The sequence below is a fragment of the Saccostrea cucullata genome, unplaced genomic scaffold (genome assembly GCF_032062105.1).
Source record: "Saccostrea cucullata isolate Sc308-1 unplaced genomic scaffold, CSIRO_AGI_Scuc_v1 ctg204, whole genome shotgun sequence".
Taxonomy (NCBI): Eukaryota; Metazoa; Mollusca; class Bivalvia; order Ostreida; family Ostreidae; genus Saccostrea; species Saccostrea cuccullata.
In genome coordinates, this window is record NW_026940736.1 from 1,052,066 (window position 1) to 1,076,542 (window position 24,477).

At 33.6% G+C, this 24,477-nt stretch overlaps 3 protein-coding genes across 4 annotated transcripts in view; 1 reads left to right on the plus strand and 2 right to left on the minus strand.

The window, feature by feature from the left end:
* Window positions 1-4,812: 4,812 nt before the first annotated feature.
* LOC134256178 (melanopsin-like) lies at window positions 4,813-11,420 on the minus strand. 2 transcript variants are annotated; one of them, XM_062738829.1, is made up of 2 exons: window positions 11,007-11,420; window positions 4,813-6,030 (listed from the first exon to the last, which is right to left on the minus strand). In XM_062738829.1, exon 2 carries the CDS (start codon window positions 5,918-5,920, stop codon window positions 4,841-4,843), a length of 1,080 nt encoding a protein of 359 aa, XP_062594813.1. In that variant the 5' UTR covers window positions 5,921-6,030; window positions 11,007-11,420; the 3' UTR covers window positions 4,813-4,840. The 2 variants fall into 2 exon arrangements, with proteins under 2 accessions (XP_062594813.1, XP_062594812.1); XM_062738828.1 differs by lacking the exon at window positions 11,007-11,420 and adding an exon at window positions 8,805-8,897.
* On the plus strand, window positions 8,875-18,028 carry LOC134256182 (tubulin delta chain-like). Its single transcript, XM_062738832.1, has 13 exons — window positions 8,875-9,004; window positions 9,290-9,385; window positions 11,466-11,518; window positions 12,309-12,387; window positions 12,650-12,708; window positions 13,291-13,432; window positions 13,670-13,822; window positions 14,099-14,194; window positions 14,329-14,401; window positions 14,504-14,643; window positions 15,358-15,517; window positions 15,811-15,946; window positions 17,792-18,028. The coding sequence occupies exons 1-12, from the start codon at window positions 8,910-8,912 to the stop codon at window positions 15,877-15,879; spliced, it is 1,215 nt and encodes a 404-aa protein (XP_062594816.1). The 5' UTR covers window positions 8,875-8,909; the 3' UTR covers window positions 15,880-15,946; window positions 17,792-18,028.
* Window positions 18,029-19,242: 1,214 nt separating this feature from the next.
* The window catches only part of LOC134256181 (uncharacterized), a 29,749-nt gene continuing 24,514 nt past the window's right edge, over window positions 19,243-24,477 (minus strand). Inside the window, exons 3-4 of the mRNA XM_062738831.1 lie at window positions 22,108-22,184; window positions 19,243-19,728 (exon numbers count right to left, since the gene is read on the minus strand). Coding sequence (XP_062594815.1) covers window positions 19,638-19,728; window positions 22,108-22,184 — 168 coding nt within the window. The 3' untranslated portion in view covers window positions 19,243-19,637. The remainder of the gene's footprint in view (window positions 19,729-22,107; window positions 22,185-24,477) is intronic.

The window sequence follows — 24,477 nt, forward strand, 5'->3', positions numbered from 1 at the left end:
TTCTTTCTGATGTTTCTTCAATGACAGAATACCAACTGAAATTGCAGCCTTTTGAACTATTTTTGTTACTAATTTTGTGATATGACAATATATTATTTATTAGAATTGTTTTATTTTTTAATTATACTTATTGCAATTAAATAATTTTTTTTAAAAAGACATGACTTGTTTATTGAAATTGATAGATTATACATGTAACAGTGTTTGAACTTTACTATCTTGAACATCAATATCTCAAAAACCACGAATATATAAAGTAATTTGGAAGTCCCAACCACCTGAGGGAGAGGGCTAAAATAGGCCGAGCCTGCTTCCAAATCCTATTCACATTAACATCAGTGAATAAAATATTGTTAATTAAGTCCCAACCACTTATTACTTATGTATTTTACCTTTGATGTCAAATCCTCGGATATCTTGAGTTTTTGCTGGTCCCGTCGACTCATGATGGGGTTTTAATGTATTTCTCTTTTGTTGCCCTATATTTGTCATAGACCAGAAAATCGATCCATTTTCAAAAATGTAACCTCTCTCAGTTTTGGTTAGACTTTTATAAAACTTTGTTTATATATTCGAAGTCATATACTGAAATGCAGGGGATGGTGCCAGTTGATTAGGCTATTGGCTGCCTCAAGGCCCCCAGAGAATCCAGGACTTATACCTTTTTATACCCCCCGCAAATGAAGTTTGGGGGGGGGGGGGGTATATAGGAATCAGCTTGTCTGTCTGTCTGTGCAAACTTGTCCAGTCCATATCTTTCTTACGGAAGAACATTATAATCTACTACTCAACACAAAGATTGCACATGACCTAAGGGTGTGTCATGACCTTGACCCAGGTCATTTTGGGAAGTTCAAGGTCACTGGAAGAAAAAATTCATAATTCGTGTCCGGTCCATATCTTTCTTACGGATCAACTTGGTAGGTTCCTACTTCATACAAAGATTGCTCATAACCTAAGGGAGTGTCATGACCTTGACCCAAGGTCATTTGGGGAAGTTCAAGGTCACTGGAAGAAAAATTTCATAATTTGTGTCTGGTCTGTATATTTAGTCTATTTTTTTTATTAGGCTACGCCTTTGTTTCATTTATTAAAAATATTATGAGCAACAATTACATTTGCACTAAAAATGTTTTAGCATTTCTCTCTTCTCTTAGATTCTTAAATTATTCATGATTTAGGACCTCTGAAAAACCCAGTGGGGGGTATTTTGTCCCATTTGGACAGTTCTAGTTCTACATGGTCTCTGACCAATATAACATATCGGAATAATTGATTAACATGATTTAAGGGGGCCGACTATGGTTTTATTGCGTGAAAACTACAATAGCGAAACTCTTCATTTTTATACCATATATAACTGACATTAACTTTAGTGTACATGCAAGTTTGGTTGAAATTACCGTCCAGGTATTTTGGTTGAATACAGGTACATTTACTATAGGATTATATAGGAAAGTGCCCATTTTTAGCACTTTAAAGCAAATTATTCAAATATTACAATAGCGTTTTTGTTCAAACTATAATATATGATGAGTAATACTATCTTGTACATTATGTGTAAGAAACACAAAATTCTACCGTCTTGTTACCAGCGGGGGGCATCTCAAAAAGCCAAAAATTAACGAAATTTCCTGTTATTATAGAGTGCTACAATATATGACGCATGCATAGGATTTATACAAAAAATAATAAAATATGATGAAGAGATTATCAAATTCCTATGTAGTAAAGAGGGTGTTGCAGTTCCTTTGTTATTTTCCCTAAATTTGTAGCAGATCAAAAGAAGAATTTTTATGTTGCAGAAACGCATATTAATTTTTTTCAAATGCAACAATATATAAAGCTCAACGAGAAACAATATTTGGAAGCTGCGTATTGACTTCCAATTTGCCATTAAATGATGTGAAAATTAGTCACACGGCAAAATATATCTGATTTCCCATTTTTTAGGTAGGGAATCCCCATTGTTCTGAAAAACTGCCTCCTTGAAACAGAATAATTTTGATATATACACAAAGAGGAAGGAATTTTCTTCAAAACTGCCATCTCCGATTTTTGTTTCAAAGAGGCACATTTTTGAAAAACGCAAAAATTGAATAAAAATTATTCTCCAAACGAAATGCAAAATGTGTACATTAAATAACAATGGAGAAACATCGTGTCCGAAATGGTCTAGTGGATATGCTGGTGGGCTTCCAGCTAGTACTTTTACCAGAGAAAGGGTTCGAATCCTGGAATGGATCATTTTTGCATATTTTTTTTCCATATGTAATGGCAGTGCAATGAAATTATACATATTTTGAAAGAGAGAGAAGGGGGAGGGAGAGAATGTCAAGGAGTTAATTGAGTAATAACTATACATTAGAAATGCAAGATTAAATTGTTTTCCTTGATATGCTGTGACTTAAAACTAATGCTTTATTTAGTTTTGTCTTGGAAAATAAAGTTACTGTAATGTTTAAATAATTTATTTTTACATACTGTAGTTATCGCAATTTTGAATAATTCTGGTCTCTTACTTATAGTAGCCCAGATTTGTTTGTGTTTTGTTTATTTAGCAGGAAATACCCGCCGTAAACATAATCCTCTACGTAGCTGTATCTATATTTAGACATAACGAGGGTATTTAAATGTCCTTCTCGATATATAGGGAATAATCGCGAGTTTCTGCAACACCCTCTTTCAAGAGCGTATGTTTATTACTTTTTATTTAATAATATTTTTATTACTCCTTTCTTTAAGAGCTTCAGTTTATCATAACGTCAAAAACGCACTATAACGACGTCAACCTACCTATCAGTTGCAAAATCGGTTAAAAATTCAGTTACATAAAATTGTAATAACATTTTTTAACCTGTAATTGCTTAATTTTGTTTAATTTTATTAATCAAGTGAAAGAAGTTGCTTTAAAACAGTAAATACGCTTCATTTTACTATGATGAGCGAAACATTGCGCAATGAAAACTAGAGTCGGCCCCCTTAAGTGCAGGACTAAAATCTTTGATTTAAAAAATAATCAATATTTCAGAATATGCAACATCCAAATCACACAAGTTTATAATTTCTTATATTTGTTGAGGTGATCGAGCTGTGTAACCTTTGATTACCTACGTTTTTGCCTTGTTTCATTATCTTCCCAGTGTATGTTGAAAACTAATTCCCCCATCCAAACTATGTTCAAAGTTTGATTGAAATTAGCTTATTGGTACTGGAGATGAAGCAAAATGTGGAATTTTATCAGATGAACAAATGTTGATCACAATAGCTTTATATTTGAGATTTTGGCTCAGGTGAGGTAATAAAATGAAAGATCACAAAGATACTTGTACTGGTATTATCCACATTTATTTAGTTCCATGAGACTGTTTCCTTACCATTCAACTTGAGCTTCAAAGGAAATATTTCATTGAAAACATGAACATTGATTTACACCTGAAGATTTATCCAAAAGTACATCCTTAAACCTTTAGAATGCATTCAAGCAATGATAACATGAAAGAACCAGATCAAGGAAATGTACGTATTAAAATTTTGACAAGGAAATCTTTTTGCAATGAATAATTCTGATGTTTTCCAAAGCAATAAAATATGGCTAGAAGAAATGAATATAATTTATTAAAGTTCATTTTTGCTGATTAAAAAAAAAATCAGCTGTCCTTGCCAGGTTATGATTTGTTATACAATACATTTGACAAGGCTTAATTCTAATAACAGCAGCAAGCTGAACTTTTTTTTTTTAAGGATACACCAAAGGTTTCCAAAGGGCAAAATTTAATTTGCTTGTAATTCTTTTGTTAACAAAGATAACATATTAAAAGTATATATCATTTGAAAGCTTGTTAAATTTACAATCCTAATTTAAATTTTATTTCTATCTTATTAAAAAATTATAAATATTTTAATGTAAATATTAGTGCATTTATATTTTATAAATCAACTTTTTTGTATTCCACCTCTCAAAGTCAAAATTTTGCCTCAATGTAGATTAAAGATTGAACTTTAAACCCGTTTATCAGATTTTTGATAAATCTTCTTATTCAAAAGTTACATCCAGTTGTCTTTCAATGTCACCAATTTATGTGCCCAATGCTACGTTTCCCCCAATAATTCGAGAACTGAGCAAGATATCAAAAATCTGAGATACGGTTTTGTAAACACACATTTGAGACGCATTCTGGCTAGTTTTCAGAGAAATTGGTCAATAAATAAGGGAGCTGAATCCTTTGAAATAATACCACCAACTGTCTGATCTTACTTTACAGTAGAGGGCAAAAACCCATTACACAACAAAGTCTGCCAAAGCTAGAAATATATGACACCTTGGAGATTCAGCTTTGGATACCTGTCACTTATCCATATTTTATGCATATTCACAAGAATGGGAGGTTCTTTTCTTTATTTAGGTGCTTTAAATGAAGTAAAATAGGTTCAATTTGAATCAGAAAAAAAATGGCAAGAGCAAAGCTCCACCTCCTGTTTCATGGTCATTAGTGACCTGTTAGATCTCCTTCCCTAAATCTAGAGTCCCTGTAGTTTAATTACTGATAACCTCTGTGTGGCTAGTGAAAAAGAATTCCCCAAGTGGTCACAGTGATTTATTGCTCCTTTTAGTAGCAGCCAGTCACAGATCAAATCAGAAGCCTGGCATGTGTTAGTGTTTATGTTTGATTATTGTTAAATAATTAGAAAACCATTTGAAAATCAGCAAGAATTTTTCATGCATTATAAAGCAGTGATTAGCATTGTTTTCCTAGCCAAAAATCTCAAAATTGACGAAAATCTTGAAAAAAGCCTTTGGTGTATCCTTAAATGAAAAAAAAAAATACAATTTTTAAGATCATAATGCTGTACTATCTTGTCCTGGCTTTGCAGTCACTGATTCTATACTTTGTAATGCTGACTTTGAAGTTACTGATTCAGTATTTTCTAATGCTTTTTTGTGAAGAGCCTGAAGTCTCAATTTAAGGCTATCATCAATGGTGTAACTTGCAAAGCTCTGCTTTCTTTCTCTCTCCACAACTTCAATCACCGATTTATTCCAGCGACAAAAGAGTAATTTCAGCTGGAAACGGCACTCCTTGAAACGGAAAATGTATAGAAAGGGATTCACAAAACTGTTCAGCATGGAAGCCAGGGCAGATAAGGCTTTGATAATAAATACACCACGTGTTGTAACATGAGTAGACAAAAATAACTGGCAGATCATGTATGGTGTGTAGAGGACAGTAAAAAATATAGTTATGACTAGTATTTTCTTCAGAGTTATGGCCTGATAGTCCCAATGTTTCACTTTGAACTTCGACATTCCTGTGTGGGACATTTTTTGCATTTTCTTTTTCAGGTACACACACAACACAATCAGTATAATCACATTAATAATGATAATGACCACACGAATGGTTTGGCCGATCACGTTGGTTGTTCGAAGATCTTCTTCAAAGGCTTCTTCGCAGGAAAATCCTAGGGTCTCTAGTTTTTCATTTGAATACAGTAGGTACACGATGAACAAACTGAAAATCCAGATAGTGATGCACAGAGTGAAAATTTTGGATTTTGTAATAATCACTGTATAATGAATGGCATAGAAGATCATCAAACACCTGTCAATATTGAAGGCAGTAATGGTTAGGAATGAAGAAGTTCCCAGAATTTCCAACAGGTATTTGCGGACATTGCATTCTTTATACAACCAACTACGTGGAAAAAGCATGAAAAGTCCAATTCCTCCATCGGCGTAGGACATATTCAAAGTTAGCAATCGGATCTGGAATGGTAACTTGATACTCCGCCAAACAACAACAGTTCCAAGAATATTGGCCAAGAAAATAGGGATCCCAAATGCCAACAGCACACTATCTATCAACCCTGGTTTTGGTTGAAAGGGTAATTCATCTGTAACATTCGCATATATGAACATTGTTCAAGACATTCTTTGATGTCATTCAAGATTTCACCTTCCAGAATAAAACTTGCCATTTTGGTGTCCCATGCATATTTTCGTGTTCAGATGTGAGCTGTCAATTCTACCTGCAAGATAAAACAATTAACATAAATAATTTTATTAATCAATATCTATGCTTTATGCAGGTAGGGCATGTATGATCTCATCACCATCTGGTTACAATGTGGGAGGAATTTTCAGCATTGAACAAAATCAAATTAACCTTCCATTTCCTAATTCTAGAAACATTTTATGGCCAACCTGTATATTTTATCTAACTCCTAATCTCTCTAATTGTCTCTAAAGACCAATAAACTCACTAATTTAGATTTTTCTGCCTTATGACAAAAAATTCATAACGAAAGTTTACTGGTGTGTGTAGATGTCTTTAAAGGGTTAGATGGTGGATAAAATATACAGGTTATAGAATAGGTCTAAATAAGGTAGTGAAAGTTAGTTGATGGTACTGTGCTACAATTTGATTAAAATCATCTTTGTTGTATGCTCCAAACTTCTGATAGTTGCTGTAAAAAGATCCAGCTGGATCATGAAGCATCTTAAGCTTGCTCAAGTCAAAAAATATATGTAGTGCTGAAATTATTTAAAGTTAAGCATGCAGTCCAAAATGAAAATGCTTTTCAATTTTGTATCATCAATCTGCAGGGATGTGCAAATAGAGTTTCATTTAACTAGACTTACACATTTTATAGATGATTGAAATTTGACTAATTCTGTTTCATGATCTTTGTACAGCCACTATCAGAATATGATGTCATAGATAAGATTTTAATCTAAACATTAGTTGCTGTCCTTTAAAATAAGGACTGCAATACATGGACCATATGCATGTGTTTCTAACCAAAATTCAATTAGAGAAAAGTTCTATGCCTACTTTACTGTAGATTCCTAAATATACGCGTGTAATTAATTATAGCAAAATTTTGCGAGAAGCACCAAATGCGAAATAAAATTACTCGCCTTTATTTTTATGGTGCTGATCAAATGTCCATTTGTGCATTATTATTCTCGCGATTCGACATTGAAGAGCCCATTCACGATAATAACTATACTTGCGAAAAATAAGGTATCTACAGTAACTGATATATATGGCACGCCAAATTCACAAAAATGAGCAAATCATAGTTTCACAATCGATAAACTAGGTTTATCAGTTGTAAACTATAGTTTACGGACTGTAAACTATAGTTAACAACGTTAATCTATATTTTACATCTGTAAACTATAGTTAACGTGATAATCTATGTTTCACAACCGTAAACTATACTTAACAACGAAAAACTATCATTTGCGATTGCCATTTTATGATTTGTAGTTTCTTTGTGTCACGATTTGTAAAACTATGATTAACAACTCATAACTTGTGTGCTATAGTTTACAACTATGTTTATCAACAAAATCTATTGTTAAATCAAACTAGTTAACAACCGTTAAATATGTAGAAAAATACTTAACGAATCGTTAACTATAGAATCGTTAACTATAGTTTACGGTTTGTAAAATTTCACAGAAAACCTAGTTTATCAATTTTATTTTATCTCATTTTTGTGAATTTGGCATGCCATAGATAAAACATTCATAGCAAAATTGTTTTTATCTCCGATTAGCCTAAAGTTTTGTCTTTTTAAAAAAATTGATCAGGCTATTTTGATACATGTAACCCATAAAGGCTGGGACTTAACATCTGTTCTGGATTTAAACAGAAGATTTAATCTATCAGTGGAAAATAGATCTGATGGTACATCTGTAGCACAGCTCTGTAGTACGCAGATTTTTTTTTTCAGAGGTCCCCCTCCCCCACTGATGGAAAACCTTTGCTACAGGCATCTATCAAGATGTATTTAGATTGCTCTATATATCAAATAATTTGACGAGCCTTAATTGATGCTCAAAATTAATGCCTGTGAAGACTTGTTGTCTTGTTCTATCATTTTAATAAAAGCTAGAACTAGTTGAATGAAGTTTTTTTTTAAAATGCTTGTGCCATAGAATCAATGTTTAGTTTGTATATAAAAGTATATGTATGAGAGAGAAATTAGGATCCACAAATGAATATATAAATGAAATATACAGATTTCAAAAACTGCATAGCATAGGGGCATTAGGGTATGGGCAAGTTTAGGGGCAAACTTAAAGGAATTTCACAAAAAATTCTATTTTTAGTAACCATGGTATATATGCAATATTTGCATTACAGGATCTTTAGTGTTAAGTCAAACACTAAAATATAAACCACATTAATCACTACAGTTTCTGCAGCTTAGGACAATCAGAAAAGCACAGGAGCCTGAATTAGGTTCAGATGAGCTAAAAACAAAGCTTTTAAATTTTCATGGATGTTCCACCTATAATTATAATGTGCGAGGACTTTCTTTCTGAGACCCTGTTTGCCCCCCCCCCCCCAAATAATGCAATGGCATTTAAAGGCCTGTTACTTCAAAGCCACATTATACATTAAGACAGAAACTGTAATCTTAGGGCATTCTGAGCAGAAAGAAATGCACTAATGATCACTGACGTCATTTTAACCATGACGCCATAAAATGACACCTTGTTGAACTATTCCCCGTTATCGTTTCTGTGTGTACTCGTACCTTATTACAAATATTGAGTAAATTATGTAATAATGTTATACATGAAATTCTAATTGGACTTTTGGAAGTTGAATTTTTCGCGCGAAAATATAGATAGAAGTTTCCAAACTAAACAAAATCCTCGTGTCACCGATCATTTGTTTTCTTTCCCTTGTATATTTTTCATAAACAAATCAATTAAAACAAATCATAAGCTGTCTATAGGCATATTACGTACATTAAAGTGTATTCAAGTATTCAATATATACCTTGATGACATTGCTTCTTCGTTACTAACTTACTTGCAGTGGGGTTGAAATACCTCTGCTACAAATTCAGGAACAAGTCTTAGAATCTCGATCCCGATCTGGAAAATGTCAACAGTATTCCTGCATGTTGGACAGTGTGGTAACCAAGTCAGTTTGCCGTTTTGGAAGAGAACTGTAAGGGATGAAAATGTTAAAAACAGGTAAATTATATCATATTGTCAATTTAATCAGGTAATATGTTGATGTAAAGATTGGGGATGCCCAATATTATGATATGGGCATAAGGAGAACTGCTTATACAGAAACTAGAAGGAAAGGGTCTATTCTATTCTATTCTATATACATACATGTATGACAGTTGTGTATTCGTACAGGTATCAACAAAATAAATAATGACAATACATGTATAACTATATGTTATTCATGTACAATTTAAAGAGATGTGAGCCAATTTTTCTTATACATCTAAATTTTTTTTAATACAGTCGTACATTTCTCCATGCTGATGAATTGCAGAGATCTGTGCACATTGATAGTGAACCAAAAGTCATTGCAAAGATAGCTAAGACCAGTTCTGTGAGGTATGGGTGTTTATATTGTTTGCTTTTTGTAATCAATCAATGTTTTCTAATCTCCAACTACTTGTTACTTCTCAGTATATACATGTAGTTACTATTTTTTCCTGGGGCCCACTCGATTGGGACCCTTCTAGAAGCAGAGTGGAATGTCAGAAGGGTTGGAATATGTATGTCTAAATCGAGTGTTCAGAAGGATATTGAATATGATGGAATATCATCTGCAATGTTTTGAATTACTGCAGTAGTTGTTTTTTAAGAATTTGAATCCTTGAATTTAAAGCATTGAATGTTATAGTTGGAAAGGGAAACTTGAAGGGATAATTCGGAGTAAAAAAAAATTATTAAATATAATAATTTGGGGAACTTTTTATTTATGTAAAGAAAGGTTAAAACATCAAGTGCCTGAGGCAGAAGAATATTTACTACATGTATAAAAAATATTAAATTAATTATAGTCACATCAGGGACATATTTATGGCTCAAATCTTCACCCCATATTACATGAAAAATTATGAATCTGTGTTTGATGGTTGATTTTACTGCAATTACATAACAGAAAAAATGCTTCTTAACAGAATTACCCTTCATAAATTATAAAAGTACTTTTTTGTAATTGAATTTTGTTTTAAATTTGGTTTATTTACAATAATTAAAGCCTCCAAAGTTTTCACCCACCCGCCTGACGCTGTATTAGAATGCTATCCTTCCATCTCTGACGTGGAAGGTTGAGAAGGCCTTCTAAGTCTACCCTACCAAACCAATCGAGCAGTCAGAATGGTTATTCTGGAATAAGAAGGGTCCCAATCGAGTGGGCCCCAGTAGACCAGTGTCTGGTTTATTTGCTTATTTTTCAACAAAGTGTCAATTTATGGTGTCATGGTTAAAATAACATCCACGATCAAGTGCTATATATTTTTTCCCCAGTTCAGAATGCCCAAAGAGTGGAAGACTATACCATTTCTGTCTTAATGTCACACAGATTTATAAGTGTCACATGAAAAAGTAAAATGAACATGATGAAAGGTGCACAATGGCAATATGTAATAAAGAATCTGTGAAAGTTGTTAGTATTCAACGGTGTCAGAGGAGTCACAGATATAATCATATAATGTGGTAATTTGAAGTTGGAGGCATGTAAAGGCCATTGAATTACATGTATTTTTTTTGGTGGTGGGGGGGGCAGTGATGTGAACAATGCAAAATATATCTTGAGAAAAGCAAAAAACAAACAAAAATTTTATTTTACTAACTTCTTTGAGTTTAAGTTGCTATGTCATATTTCACATTCAGAAAATACATACATCATGTAATATTAAAACACTTACTTCCTTTCTTGTTCTGCATATTTTAAGTTTTCATAAAAAAATAGTAATTGAAGAAGAAAAATTCCTATAATGAAATAGTGCTTTATGATATATAGCAGAGAGTATTCAAGCTCCATTCAAATAATAAAAAACAGTAGTAGTGCAAGCATGGACCTTCAAAACATCAGAGGTGGGATCAGGTGCTATGGAGGAGTGAGCATCCCCTGCTGACAGATCACAGATGCCATGTTCTCCTTGTCATGATTGGGGAACATGGAAAAATACATAGATAATCAGTGTTTAAATAATATAATACTCACATGCTGCTTTGCTGAAGGCCTGTGTTGGATTTTTTTGTATCTCTTTCTTTACCATTCAATAATCTTGTAGATGAGGAAGTACACAGTGATGACAAGAAAACTTGTAGTTTTAAAAAAAATGCAAATTCATTCATTTTTTTTTTATTTGATAACATATCTCCTTTGTTTGAGGGCACAATAAAAATTCAGAACATCTTCACTTTTCCCATTTTCAGTAATTTGATCAGCTTAACCATAAATGCCTCATATGAAATAATCTTACATGTTTGCATGTATTAGAGGTCTTACATTGATATAGATAGACTCTAGACCAATATAGACTACTGTATAACCATGTGTCATCATGCAGGAAACACTAAATTTAGAAAGTCATCATATAAGGAAGAGAGTATAATTGTTATAAACATGCATATGCATGTATAATATTATACTGGTGAAGGGTTTTTGTGTCACACACAGGAAAAAGAACTTGGTGTGTGGAAAGAGAGGAAGAGGAACGAACTGGGCTTTAGGTACATGTATTTACTTTTCTAAAATGAAAGACATCAATCAAAAAGCAAAAAATTGGACAGATGTTGGAGAAATGTCACACTTTTAAAACAATCATTATAAAACTTTTCTCAAACAAGATTTTCTTTGTAATAACTCCAATTCTAAATCACTGCTTTCATTTATAAACAAGAACATGTTTTCTACTGCAAATCACTTTTTATTTGCGAGAACTTTATTTTTGCGTAATTACGCAAGACGGTATACTCACGAAAATTTCATTCTCGCATATAATAGAATTCCTTAAGATTATATAGAGCAATGACCATAATTCGTGAAAATTTTGTCTTGCTAATAAAGAGTCAATGTCTATCTCGCGAAAATAAGGTGTCGCAAAAATTAAGTGATCTACAGTATAGCGAATGTAACTGTCGCAAATTGCAGTAAAAATGTAGATCTCATGATTGCTGGTTATGTTATTTTTCTCTGCATTGAATGATTGCGACCATCATATATCCCTTATAACACAACAAAGAAAGGATCCTAAACTAATTACATGTACTTGGTAAAATATTACTGTAAAATCACATATTTTCATGGGGACAAATTTTTGTGGTTTGGGGAAAAACTCTTGGTTCCTGGGGATTTGATTTCGATGATAGAGAACGTTTTAGTAGTTATGTAGGTAACATTTTACATTTCGTGGTGGACATAAATTCATGGGTCTCTTCATACCACCTCGAAAAGAAGGAAAATTAAACCCCCACGAAAATTTGTGATTTCCCAGTATATTACATGTATCTCCCTTGATAGGTTACCATGGATTGCTGAAGAAAGGGGAGGATCATATAGTGGAGGATACAATGGAAATACTTAGGAAGGAGACAGAAAGGTGCACAGATTAGATCATTTTCTTTACAAAAAGTGTGTTAATAATTGTGGGAACTAGATCTCACAGAAAGAATTTAAACCATATGTTTTAACTTTTGTTGAATTATTACACAAATGAACACTTTGTGAAGTTTTGCCAAATACTGTGTTTATATCTCTAATTCTCTAACGATTTTTTTTTCACTTTCATTTAAATTATTTATAATCATGTATGTGATATATTTTTTTCATCATTCCATTCTGATTTTTGTTCCTTGTAATAGGTGTGATTCCTTCAGTGGATGTGTTTTGATGCACAGTTTGTCTGGAGGGACTGGTTCAGGTAGGCCATATATCTCAGGTACCAAACTTTAAATGCTAAGTAACCTCTTATGTTGAGAACATCAGAATATATTTACATTTCCAATGTCCTTGTCCGAGATAAAATTACAAAGTGTAAAAAGACTCTATTCCTACATAAATCACTGGTTCATCGATTGGCGTGTTTAAAAAATTATGTGCAGGGCAAGACAAATAGAGACAGAAGCGGGGCTTGTAGCATGTGAATTGGCGGAATTGAGAGCATGTAAATATAAGGAATAACAGTCAGATGTTTTGATTTCATGACGATGATCAATTGATTGGCTGGTGTGATGATTTCACGCCTTTAGCTAGTTTTGGAAAATTATCACGCAAGCCACTCGATTGATCACATCATGAAACAAAAATAATTTAGACAGTTATTCCTTTAAAGTAAACACTCCATGCAAAATTATAATTATACATGTATTTTATTTGATCAGACTAACTAGAATAACACATATCTTTATTGATCAAATTTTAAGTTTGTATTCAGCTTAAAATGATAGTTAGGAAACGCAATACTCTACGTTTTAAGGAAGCCAATCTGTTATTTTTTTGCCAGGTCTGGGATCGAGGCTGTGTGAGACAATACGAGATGAGTACCCCATGAGTCACCTTCTGTCCTGTTCCTTTGCCCCCTGTCAGAGTGGAGAGAGCCCTCTACAGCATTACAACTCCCTCCTAACCACAGCTTACTTAAACAGGTCAATTATTATATAAACTTGATATTTATTGCCATTAAATATATTGAGGTCTTTTGTCTATCAACATGATCAAGCCAGTATTGTTAGATATCAAAGTTGAAGCTGTGTCTTCACACAACAAGATAGCATTCTCTAATGTGAATATTATTCATATTTTTTTGTGTTTATGATGCTGAGCATTAAAAATGTGTAGAATTGTGTTTCTAAGGCCCATAACTCTTGCATCTCTGATTTTAGGTACACAGACTGTAATATCCTGACACACAATGACAACATCCTGGAGCGACTGCAGAAGAAGATGGAGACAGTGTCCTTTAACCAGATGAACGAGAACATTGCTGCTGCCCTCTGTGGGGTGTTTCTACCAACAGACACACTGACAACCAAGAGGTAGGATGTCTTGATAGATATTTAAATGAGGAAGTTTTGTATGAGAGGAAGAGTCGGGGTTGTTTATGAAGATTGATGTACCGGTAATAAGATAAGGAATTTATAATATACCAGTATGTGGTAGGTTAATTTCTATACTTGTGTGTGAGTCAGTTTTAATTTTATGAGCTGTTAAAACTTATCTTCTTGAAGGCACAATGTAATTTATTTAACTAAAAATTTGTGATTTACTTCCCTGTTTGATTTTATATGTATATGTGTTCACTAATACTCTAGTGGGGCAAGCATTGGAATGGAACCATGGGAAATGGTCAGATCTCTTTGCCCAAATCCTGGAAATAAAGTCATACAAATCAACCATATAGCTCGCAGGTAAGTTTGACCACTGTTGATTGAACTAAAATTGGAAGCATGAGGTACACTCTTGTATTCTTAAAAATCCCCTATTTACTAGAATTTGTTGATTATGTGAAAAATTCTGAGTTCTTCTATTGTTGTGATTTCAGTAAACTGAGTTGGGAGGCAATGATGGGTCAACTTCTGTTAGGTCTACATAGATATGACAGAGAGGGTAAACCTGTATCCTTTACGCGTATTACAAACACTGGTAGCAAAACAGTAAAACCTTTGAAGAAATTATGTTGATCTCCCATTAGTTTTTCAATTTCTTAACAAACTTAGTATAAAAGCCTTGCTAACCTTATTGTTGCCAGAGGAGACAGCACTGATAGCTTTCACTCGGCCATGAAAACCCTGGAGAAGAAAGTGAAAAATGCCTACAGTTGTGTCCCTTGGAATCCATTTCCACTGGACATATGGACACACAATTTTAATCTAGTCTCGTTTTCCCCAGACTCTCGCTCTCGAGACTTTGCCCGAGCGAGAGTCTGGTCTGATTCCTATTTAATTTTTGTAACCAGTAGAGAGGTCGCTAAACCGGCTAACAAGATGGCGACTCCCATGATAAATACATGTGAGAATTTACTTTTTCAACAAAGATATGTGCGTTTTTTGTTCCTTGTAAAGCAGACAGAGGTATTTTATTATAAAAGCAGATAAAAGTAAAGGCGCATCCTCTGACTTTTTAAAGAATACAGAACTTAGCATCGAAGAGAATGTATCAGCCAATGAAAATCCATACCGATTTCTCAGTAAGCCTCAATTTAAATTTACAAAAATTAAATAGGAATCAGACCAGACTCTAGCTCAGGCAAAGTCTCGAGAGCGAGAGTCTGGGGTAAACGAGACTAATTTTAATCTATACATTACATAAGAGTTGAATTGAAGAGTAGTGATAAGCTGATGAAAATTGACAGTATCCAGTAATAAAATTGAATTCATTCAAGTGTACATATGCATATCTGACGCAGCATTGTCATTTGTAAAGAACCAAGCCTTAATTCATACAGTGACCTTCATAGTTGTGGTTTATTATACATGTATAATGGTACTTATTTACATCACATGTATATTGTATATCGTTTCATTAGAATGACATTGTATATCATTTCATAAGAATTTTAACTTCTATTTGTAGCGAGGAACAACCTGACTGGCTCTAAATCAGCTTCTCTGACTGTGGCATCCAATAGCAGCTCTGTTACAGACTACCTAGAATTCCTCCTCTCCAGATCTCAGACAATGTACAAGGCAGGGGCTTACTTACACTGGTACTGGAGATATGGCGCAACAGAGGCAAGTCATGTCATATCAGCAAAAATTAAAACCATTATTAATATTAATAAGACAATTTTTTGGCACTTGCTTTCTTATAAAAATTTGTTGTCTGTCTTTTCAATTTTATGAGGATCTTTATATGCATGATTTAGATATTAAATAATAATTATATATTACATCAGTGAATCAAAATTTTGACTTCTAAAAATAAAAAGAAACATTTAAATCTGAAATTCAAATTTCGAATTTGTGATTGACAATTTTACCAATATATCTGTCACAAAAGTAAAATGCTTCACTCTGTATTGAAGGAGGATTTTAATGAAGCAATGGAAGAAATTTCCTCCATCATTGACAACTACAAAGAGGCAGTCAAGTAGTTATAATTCCATGGAAATCATACATGAATTGCCAATATGGTAGTGGCAGAGGGTTCCATACTAGAAGGTAATGTGTTATACATTGTACAGGCAAACATTGTTATCTCAAACTCAATGAAAACATGAAAAAACTTTGAGATATCTGAGACTTTGGGATATTGAGGTTAAAATACATAAAGAATAAGGGAATGGGACTTCAAAATTATCCATAGTATTTGAGATTTATCAATATTCAAGATAACAAAGTTCAACTCTTTCCTTTAATATCTTAGTAGAATAATGTTTGCATTGCTTTTAACTCATAGGTTGACTTTTTAGCTACCTCAACGAAGTTGGGGGAGCTTATGTTAAACCTTCGGCGTTGGCGTCCCATGTTAAGGTTAAGTTTTTTGGAGCAGTTTTCTTTTTAGGTTCTTCTATGTCCTATATTGATTAGACATGCATGGAAGATGTTTCTAGGTTTCTAGTGTATTTCATTGTACCAGTCAAAGTTTCAGTTGCTGCAATTTCAGCAAAGGAATGACCAGGTTAATGTTTTTGGAGCAGGTTAACATTTTTGGTGCAGTTTTTGGTGTAGGTCTCATTTCCGAGTAACTATAAGTCCTATGTTGACTAAACTTGCATGGATGATACATCTAAGGATGCAAACTACCAGGCTTGCTTCAGATGCTGAATCTGACCTACATTTTCCACATGAGTGAACAGGTTAATGTTTTTGGTGTAGGTCTAATTCCCCAAGTAACTATGAGCACTATAATGACCAAACTTGCATGGATGATACATCTAAGGATGCATACTACCAGACTTGCTTCGGATGCTGAATCTGACCTACATTTTCCACATAAGCAAACAGGTTAATTTTTTTGGTACTTGTTTCATTTCAATGATACTGTTAGCCCGATAATGACCAAACTTGCATGGATGGTACATCTTAGGATGCATACTACCAGACTTGCTTCGGATGCTGAATCTGACCTACATTTTCTGGTTGAGTGAACAGTTAAAGTTTTTGGTGCAGTTTTCATTTCCAAGTTACTATGAGCCCTATAATGACCAAATTTGCATGGATGGTACATCTTAGGAAGCATACCATCAGACTTGCTTAAGATGCTGAATCTGACCTACATTTTCCGGTTGAGTGAACAGGTTAAAAGTTTTTGGTGCAGTATTCATTAAAAATGATTTCCAAGTTACCATGAGCCCTATAATGACCAAACTTGCATGGATAATACATCTAAGGGTGCATTCTACCGGGCTGGTTTCGGATGCTGAATCTGACCTACATTTTCCGCATGAGTGAACAGGTTAAAGTTTTTGGTGCATGATTCTAATTTTAAGTAACTATGAGGTATTTAATGACCAAACTTGCATGGATGATACATCTAAGGATGCATTCTACCAGGCTGGCTTCAGATGCTGAATCTGACCTACATTTTCTGGATTAGTAAAAAGGTTAGTTTTTTATACAGGTTTCAGTTCCAAGTAACTTTGAGCCCTATGTTGAGCAAACTTGCATGGATGATACATCTTAGGATGCACACTATTGGACTTGCTTCAGATGCTGAATTCAACATACATTTTCCATATAATGGACCTGGTAAAAGTTATGAGTGCAGGTCTATTACCAAGAAACTTTAAGGCTTATATAAACCAAAGTTGCACAAATGATGCATCAAGGGATGAAAACTCCCAGACTTGCTTCAGATGCTGTATTTTAATTATGTTTTCATGATGAACTAGTTTGAAGTTTTTATATAGGTCTATTCCAAAATATCAGATAAAAATTGCATAAATTTTGCATTTTTGTTGGTTAATTGTGTGACTTTGCCTTACTTAAAGACAACATTCGTTGAGGTGAGCTCTGTAATCTCTGATTACCTATGTTTTAAAATTATCAAACTTCTTTTTTTAGTCCAAAGACTTGGAAGAACTGATTGGACCATAGTTCAAGAACTGGCACACACTCATTGAAAATATGAAGTCCTTTGTTTGTATCGATGGTGATACTGCTACCCGAAAACAAGCATAAACTGCAGTGTTGAGATAGAATAATGATGGAATCCCAGATTGTGTGAATTTACTATTGAACACTAATATTCTTGTTAAAAATTCTTTCCTTTACAGTCATAATGTCTTGGATGAATTTTTTTATCACGAACATTAAAATATCAAAATGATATTTGTTGTTGTTGTTTTTCATTTATGCATGAAGATAAAGCTAAGTTTAGTAAACACTCAATGTATATGTTTGACAGTACAAAATATGTTTTGATCTACATCATTTGAATGTAAATACAAAACTATGCCTTATTTTTGTTTTCAAGCAGCTTCAAACAGTAATGTTCCTTCCCTGGCTAACAACTTTGTGCAACTCCTTTCTTATATAATTGGCACAGAGTGCAAAACATGGACAAATTCAGTTACATAGCCAAGATAGAATACTGTGAAATCACTTATTTTTGTGGGGGTTTAATTTTCATTGTTTTGAGGTATGGAGAAGCCCACAAATTTATGACCACCATGAAATGTAAAATTTCATATGCATTAATTGCTAATTGACATATTCTGACCACAAAATCAAATCCCCACAAATCAATATTTTTTCCTCAAACCTCGAAAAATTGACCCCAGAAAAATGTGATTTTACAGTATTGCTCCTTGGTTCACATTACATCTAAAGACATACCAATTCCTCATCATTGGTGAATCTAAAATTCATAACGAAGAGATCTAGCTATTTCTAAATTCTTCAATGGTCTGGTTTTACTTTCACTTTACATTAATTTTGCCAGGTATTTTATGCAATCCCAACTTCTAAGGCCTTTATTACTCGAAGAAAAACAACATCAAATGGGTAACATACGTAAGCATCCATGAAAATTCCCCTTTATATGATCACTGAAATGTGATATATGTAGGAGGATCTTGTATCTGTGTATAGTTTGGGGTTGAACTTTATTGAGTGTAAGAATATCACCTAAAATATACCTCGGAAGGGACGCTTAACTCTGTCTAAATAGATACCTGTGTACTTTATTACACAGGAAGTGACACCATTTACATAAAAATTTTAACATCCATTGATGTAAAAACAGTTAAGGTTTTTTACAAGCTTATTGAAAAAGGCTGAGAAGTTGAGATTGGCATGTTACTGCGATTTCAAATATATTGTAGTAATTCTTTAAAAATAAAGGGTATTTCGCACTAATTTCTTCCCAGTTTTTCAATCAGTTAATCAATAATCTCTTAATTGAATATGGTACTGGTCCACATACCACACAGGCAGGTACAATGTAAGTCATGGCCCATATAGGAATACACCTGTAGAGGATGCATGATTAAAAACAACACTGAACTTCTAAACTGATTTTTCTCTCTCCTCAATTTATTCAAAATCAACATTTTCTATAAATTTTATTATCTTTCTATATCTAAAATATTCAGCAACTTCAACTTTCAATCAAGTACACATAATACCATCAGGTACGTTACAGTGTAAAACACTTCTTGATCATTGCATCACCTGCAATATCCAGCTATAAAAACTGACTTTTCACATGATGGGTAGGTTCACAGGTCATTGACATGTATGTATACCCAATCTCTGGTCGGTAAAACTGGCATCCTGTCATTTTTATTACTGAGCTGCCTATTTCATCTTCACAAATATCACAGACTGCCTTAATTATGAGTCACTTTCTTCATCTTCTAAAATATCACAGACCACCTTAATCATGAGTCACTTTCATTAGTAATATTTACTCTTCCTTTCCAGTTTGCCCATCTTTGGTATAAAATGTCCATTCACCTATCTTAGGCACTTTTAAATCTAATTTGTCAATAATCCAGCTGCAAAAGAAACAACATTTAATTAAGCTTTAATGAAAGTGTGATGTGGTTAAAATAGGAAAATATGAATCAGACAAGAGGCCCACAGGCCTTATAGGTCACCTGAGTATCGTGCAACAACTTTCAAACAATTAAAATTGGTTCGTGTTTTAAAGCAGAGGCCATGAAATTCACAATTCACAATTTTGAAAGAGGCACCATTGCTTATCATAATTATAAACTTAGCATGCTTACTCTATTTACCTAATACCCAGATGTAGATCAGAGAAACAAAGAGAAAATGCACTTCCACTTTACCACTTTACCACCAGTTGTGCACCTCACCCCAAAGGAACCACTGACCCTGGGGCCACATACTTCAAAATTTTGCAAATTTTATCATAAAATGGTTGATTAATACTAAAGAGCAGATTTCAAAGCATTAATTTATTTTCAGACTATGCCCCCCCCCCCCCCGACCCAGGGGGCATAAAAAATAACCATTTTGCTAGATGCACCTTTCTTCATCATAAATATATGCGTGTATATACTTGGATCATTGGCATAAAACCCAGGAGCAAAGGAAAAGATTTTCAAAAAATTAATGCATTTTCACTATATAATCAATAGAGCCCCACCCTAATACCAGAACCCCTTGATCCTGGGGCCATAAAATTCACAATTTTGAGAGAGGCACTCTTTCTTAACATAACTATGAACTTAATTAGTTTATTAAATACCCAGAAGTAGAGTAAAAGATTTTCAAAGAATTAATGCATTTTCACTATCTGATCAATAGAGCCCAGCCCTAACACCAGAACCCCTGACCCTGGGGCCATAAAATTCACAATTTTGAAGTGGCACTCTTGCTCATGATAACTATGTGTTTAGTTAGTTCATTTAATACCCAGAAGCAGAGAAGAAGATTTTCAAAGAATAAATGCATTTTCACTATAAGATCAATAGAGCCCTGCCCTAACACCAGAACCCCCCTGACCCTAGGGCCATAAAATTCACAATTTTGGAAGAGGCAGTCTTGCTCAACATAACTATGTGTTTAGTTAGTTCATTTAATACCCAGAAGCAGAGAAGAAGATTTTCAAAGAATAAATACATTTTCACTATATGATCAACAGAACCCCTGACCCTGGGGCCATAAAATTCATAATTTTGGAAGAGGCACTTTTGCTCAACATAACTATGTACTTAGTTAGTTTACTTAATACCCAAGAGCAGAGAATAAGTTTTTCAAAGAAATAATGCATTTTCACTATATAATCTACATAGCCCCACCCTAGCACAAAAACCACTGACCCTCGGGCCATGAATTTCACAATTTTGGTAGAGGACTCCATGCTTATTACATTCATGCCAACAGTTTGTCTGCTTCATGTCCAGGAGTAAAGAAGAAGATTTTTAAAGATTGCAATAATTTTGGTGGTTTTGGCCCCACCCCTCAGGCCCCAGGGGGGCGGGGACCATAAAATTCACAATTTTTGTTCCCCTTCACCCATAACTGCTGTATACCAAATTTGGTTGAAATTGGTTCAGTGGTTTCCTGAGTAAATCAGGTGACCTAAATAGGAAATTGCCAATGAATAAAGAAAAGTGTTGTGTGTAAAAGGAAATGGAAAGATTTGAGAAGCTTTTTTTCAAGTTGAACAATTTTTTTGCACAGAATTATGGATTATTAGCATACATGTATGAAGTTTGATCAAAATAACATGAATGGTTTCTTTAAAACTGAGCTAAACACAAATATAAGAAAAATCAAGTCATGGTCAATGGAAAGGTCAAGGTCAAACAATGTTGATGCAATTGCATAACTTACTTCAATATGTATAAAAAAATGAGCAAAATATCTATTCAAGAAAAATGGTAAAGGTCAAAGGAAAGGCCAAGCCGAATAAATAACCTACACTTACAGTCACATAAGGGATATTTAATACACTGTTTTTCCAGGCATATAATCTCAAATATTTGAGACTTATTTCTTTTTCATTGGCAATTTCTGGTTTTGAAAGTATAGATACTGTAGAAGTACTTTTTTCCGCGTAATATTAATTTATGCTATGTATGCGGTCACAAATTTTCCTTGGAAATTTGTCCAAGCGTACTTAAAATAAATGTAAGGCATATAGTGAGAATCTACAAAATCCGCGTAATTTTCTACCTGCGGATTAAACAGAAATTGAGATTCCGCGGAATTACACCCATTTACGTTACAGTATTTTTAAAGAAAGCAAATATGATACAGACTGTGGTATAAATTTCTTTTTAAGTATCATCCTCAGTGATATTGGTGCAAGTGTACTTTTTGTGTCTGACTTTACCAGGTAGCATGAGGAATGTACATGTAGTTAGTATATAACAAATCAGCTGATTTGATGAACAACTTACTCATCCTTCATGGAAGTTCTCTGCGACCATATCTGCATTGCTGCCTCTCCTTTGGGGCCATACAGAGGAACAGAAACCTGGATGAGGAGGAAAAAAAGAAATTTTACATTAAACTTTAATCAATTTATTTGAATCAACTCATGATGAATTTTACATCAAGTTTTGCAGGCTAATCTTTATCATGTAGAGTACATATACCGGTAATATCACAAGAAAAACAATTAAAGAGCATTCCAGATTCCATTGTAAAATTGTTTTACCAGTATATAACTTTAAATTTTTTTATGCTCCCTGTAATCAAAATTCAAGGGTATATAGTTTTTGCCCTGTCTGTCTGTCCATCTGTCTGACTGTCTGCAAAAACTTTAATTTGAGTGAGTGGGGCTAAGGCTTTCATATTTTATAGGACACGTGTATTCCTTGTGATAAGACCTCTCTTCGAGTACCACCAAATTTGACCTCTTGGCCTTGACCATAGGGTTTCTGCAGGGTTCTCCACAAGGGGTTTTACCATGGCGGCCCGCCATGGTTAAATTTATGTGCGCCATGGTTAAACAAGCTGCGCCATGGTTAAAATCGGCATCCGCCATGATTAAATTTTATTGCATTTCAGTCCCGACACCTACTTTTTTTTAATGATTTGAGTAGTTAATTGTGTTTATACTACGACTGCCTTGCACCTGGCATGCCTCGAAGGAAAGCAGACTGTGCTAAACAAACACGTCGTTAATCAGCTGTGAAGCGTGACAATCAATGGAGAGTCAATCAACTGATGGGATGATCAATATTTTGAGAGTTTATTATCCTGTATACATGTAAATAATTTTGGTGAACTTTTAATTCAACATGTTCACTACATGATTAGATGAACGGGTTAATAAAAGATGACAATTACGAGCTTGATAATCGTCATGCTGGCGATTCAATTTTCTGTGCCAAAAGAAAAAAATACACTGTAAAAATTTCATATTCCTCTGTATTTAATTAATATCCCATGCTTTGTTTTTAAGCTTTAACTTTATTATCTTTTAGATTAAATGTGCATAGGGCCTACGTCTCAATCCCCGTCTTGGTTTTAGTCTTACATGTAGTTTTAGAGTTACTTCCCGTTGTTATGAAACGTCGCGTGGCGCTATTTTTAGGACTGGGCACGGGTACAAGTAAATTCGGCACCTGGTGAATTCGGCACTCATAGGAAAAGTGAATTCGGCATCTAGTTAACTCGGCACCTGTTGAACTCGGCACCAGATTCTGGTAAATTCGGCACCAGATTCTGGTAAATTCGGCACCATTCTTTTACAAATCGACATATATATTACAATTTGAGTTTTTTTCTTAATATTTTTCTTGTGACTACTTTGTTGATTAATAAATTTGCCTTTTGATAAAGATTTATTTAACAGAAATACATGTATTTGACCTCTCTGAATTACAGATACCTTTTAGAAATTTCAATAATTCTGTAAATATTTTTTTATATTTTGATTGATAAATTTCTTGTTAATGCATTTTTTGGTGACTTTTCATTTACTGATTTAAAAAAAAAAATGATTAATTTCTTTTTTAACGGGATGATGCCCTTAAACGGGATGTTATTTTAATGGGATGATGCGTTAAAAATAAAACTGTTATGAAATAAAACTGGATAAAAATCACAAGCATATATAGTGTGAGTTGTCAGAAAATGAAGAGGGTATATAGTGAAAGATTCCATGCAGGTGCCAATATGTTACTTGTTCTGCATCACCTAAAGAAAACCAGCAATGTAAGGTATGTTGGAAAACATTTCACAATATTAAAAATACATGTGTATAATTTTGTTCTCTTAACGCATTTTTGAACTAAACAGTCTAAAATCGCTATTTACGAGAAAAGAGAGAGAGAGAGAGAGAGTTTCGCTCTCTAATAAATACTTTTCAAAGGAAATTACGGTCCTTCGTACAAGGAAGTTGCGGTCCTTAAAACTTTATGAATTCGTTTTTTATAAAGTCCTTTTTTCAATTAAGAATTTTGAATTTTAATTCGAACTGAAACGTACCGGTACATCATTTAATTGTTTTAATCAAATAATAGCTTATTTTTAATAAGTACAGACTATAACAAAAATTAAGAAGATCTTTCTATTTGTTTTTTTTTTCTTTCGCTGCGTCTTAACACTATTTAACTATAATTTGTTAAACTATTTAACGAGCCCCTATTCAACATTTATTTACTTCCGTAGCGACCACTCCCCAATAAGGAAAAAAACTTTAAATGTATTATAAATGTATTATACATATTTTTGTTATCATTATATTTTAACATTTTAGTGTAAGATAATTCATCATCTGTAATAATAATGTTTTACACTCGGTAATAAAATACATCTGG

Bases quoted from the DNA above. Each gene is read 5' to 3' on its own strand.
- LOC134256182 (XM_062738832.1), top strand. From the start codon at position 8,910: ATGTCAACAGTATTCCTGCATGTTGGACAGTGTGGTAACCAAGTCAGT. The intron at 11,519-12,308 runs GTACATGTATTT...CTCCCTTGATAG, and splicing joins AGGAACGAACTGGGCTTTAG to GTTACCATGGATTGCTGAAG. The intron at 13,823-14,098 runs GTAGGATGTCTT...CTAATACTCTAG, and splicing joins GACACACTGACAACCAAGAG to TGGGGCAAGCATTGGAATGG.
- LOC134256178 (XM_062738829.1), bottom strand. From the start codon at position 5,920: ATGTTCATATATGCGAATGTTACAGATGAATTACCCTTTCAACCAAAA.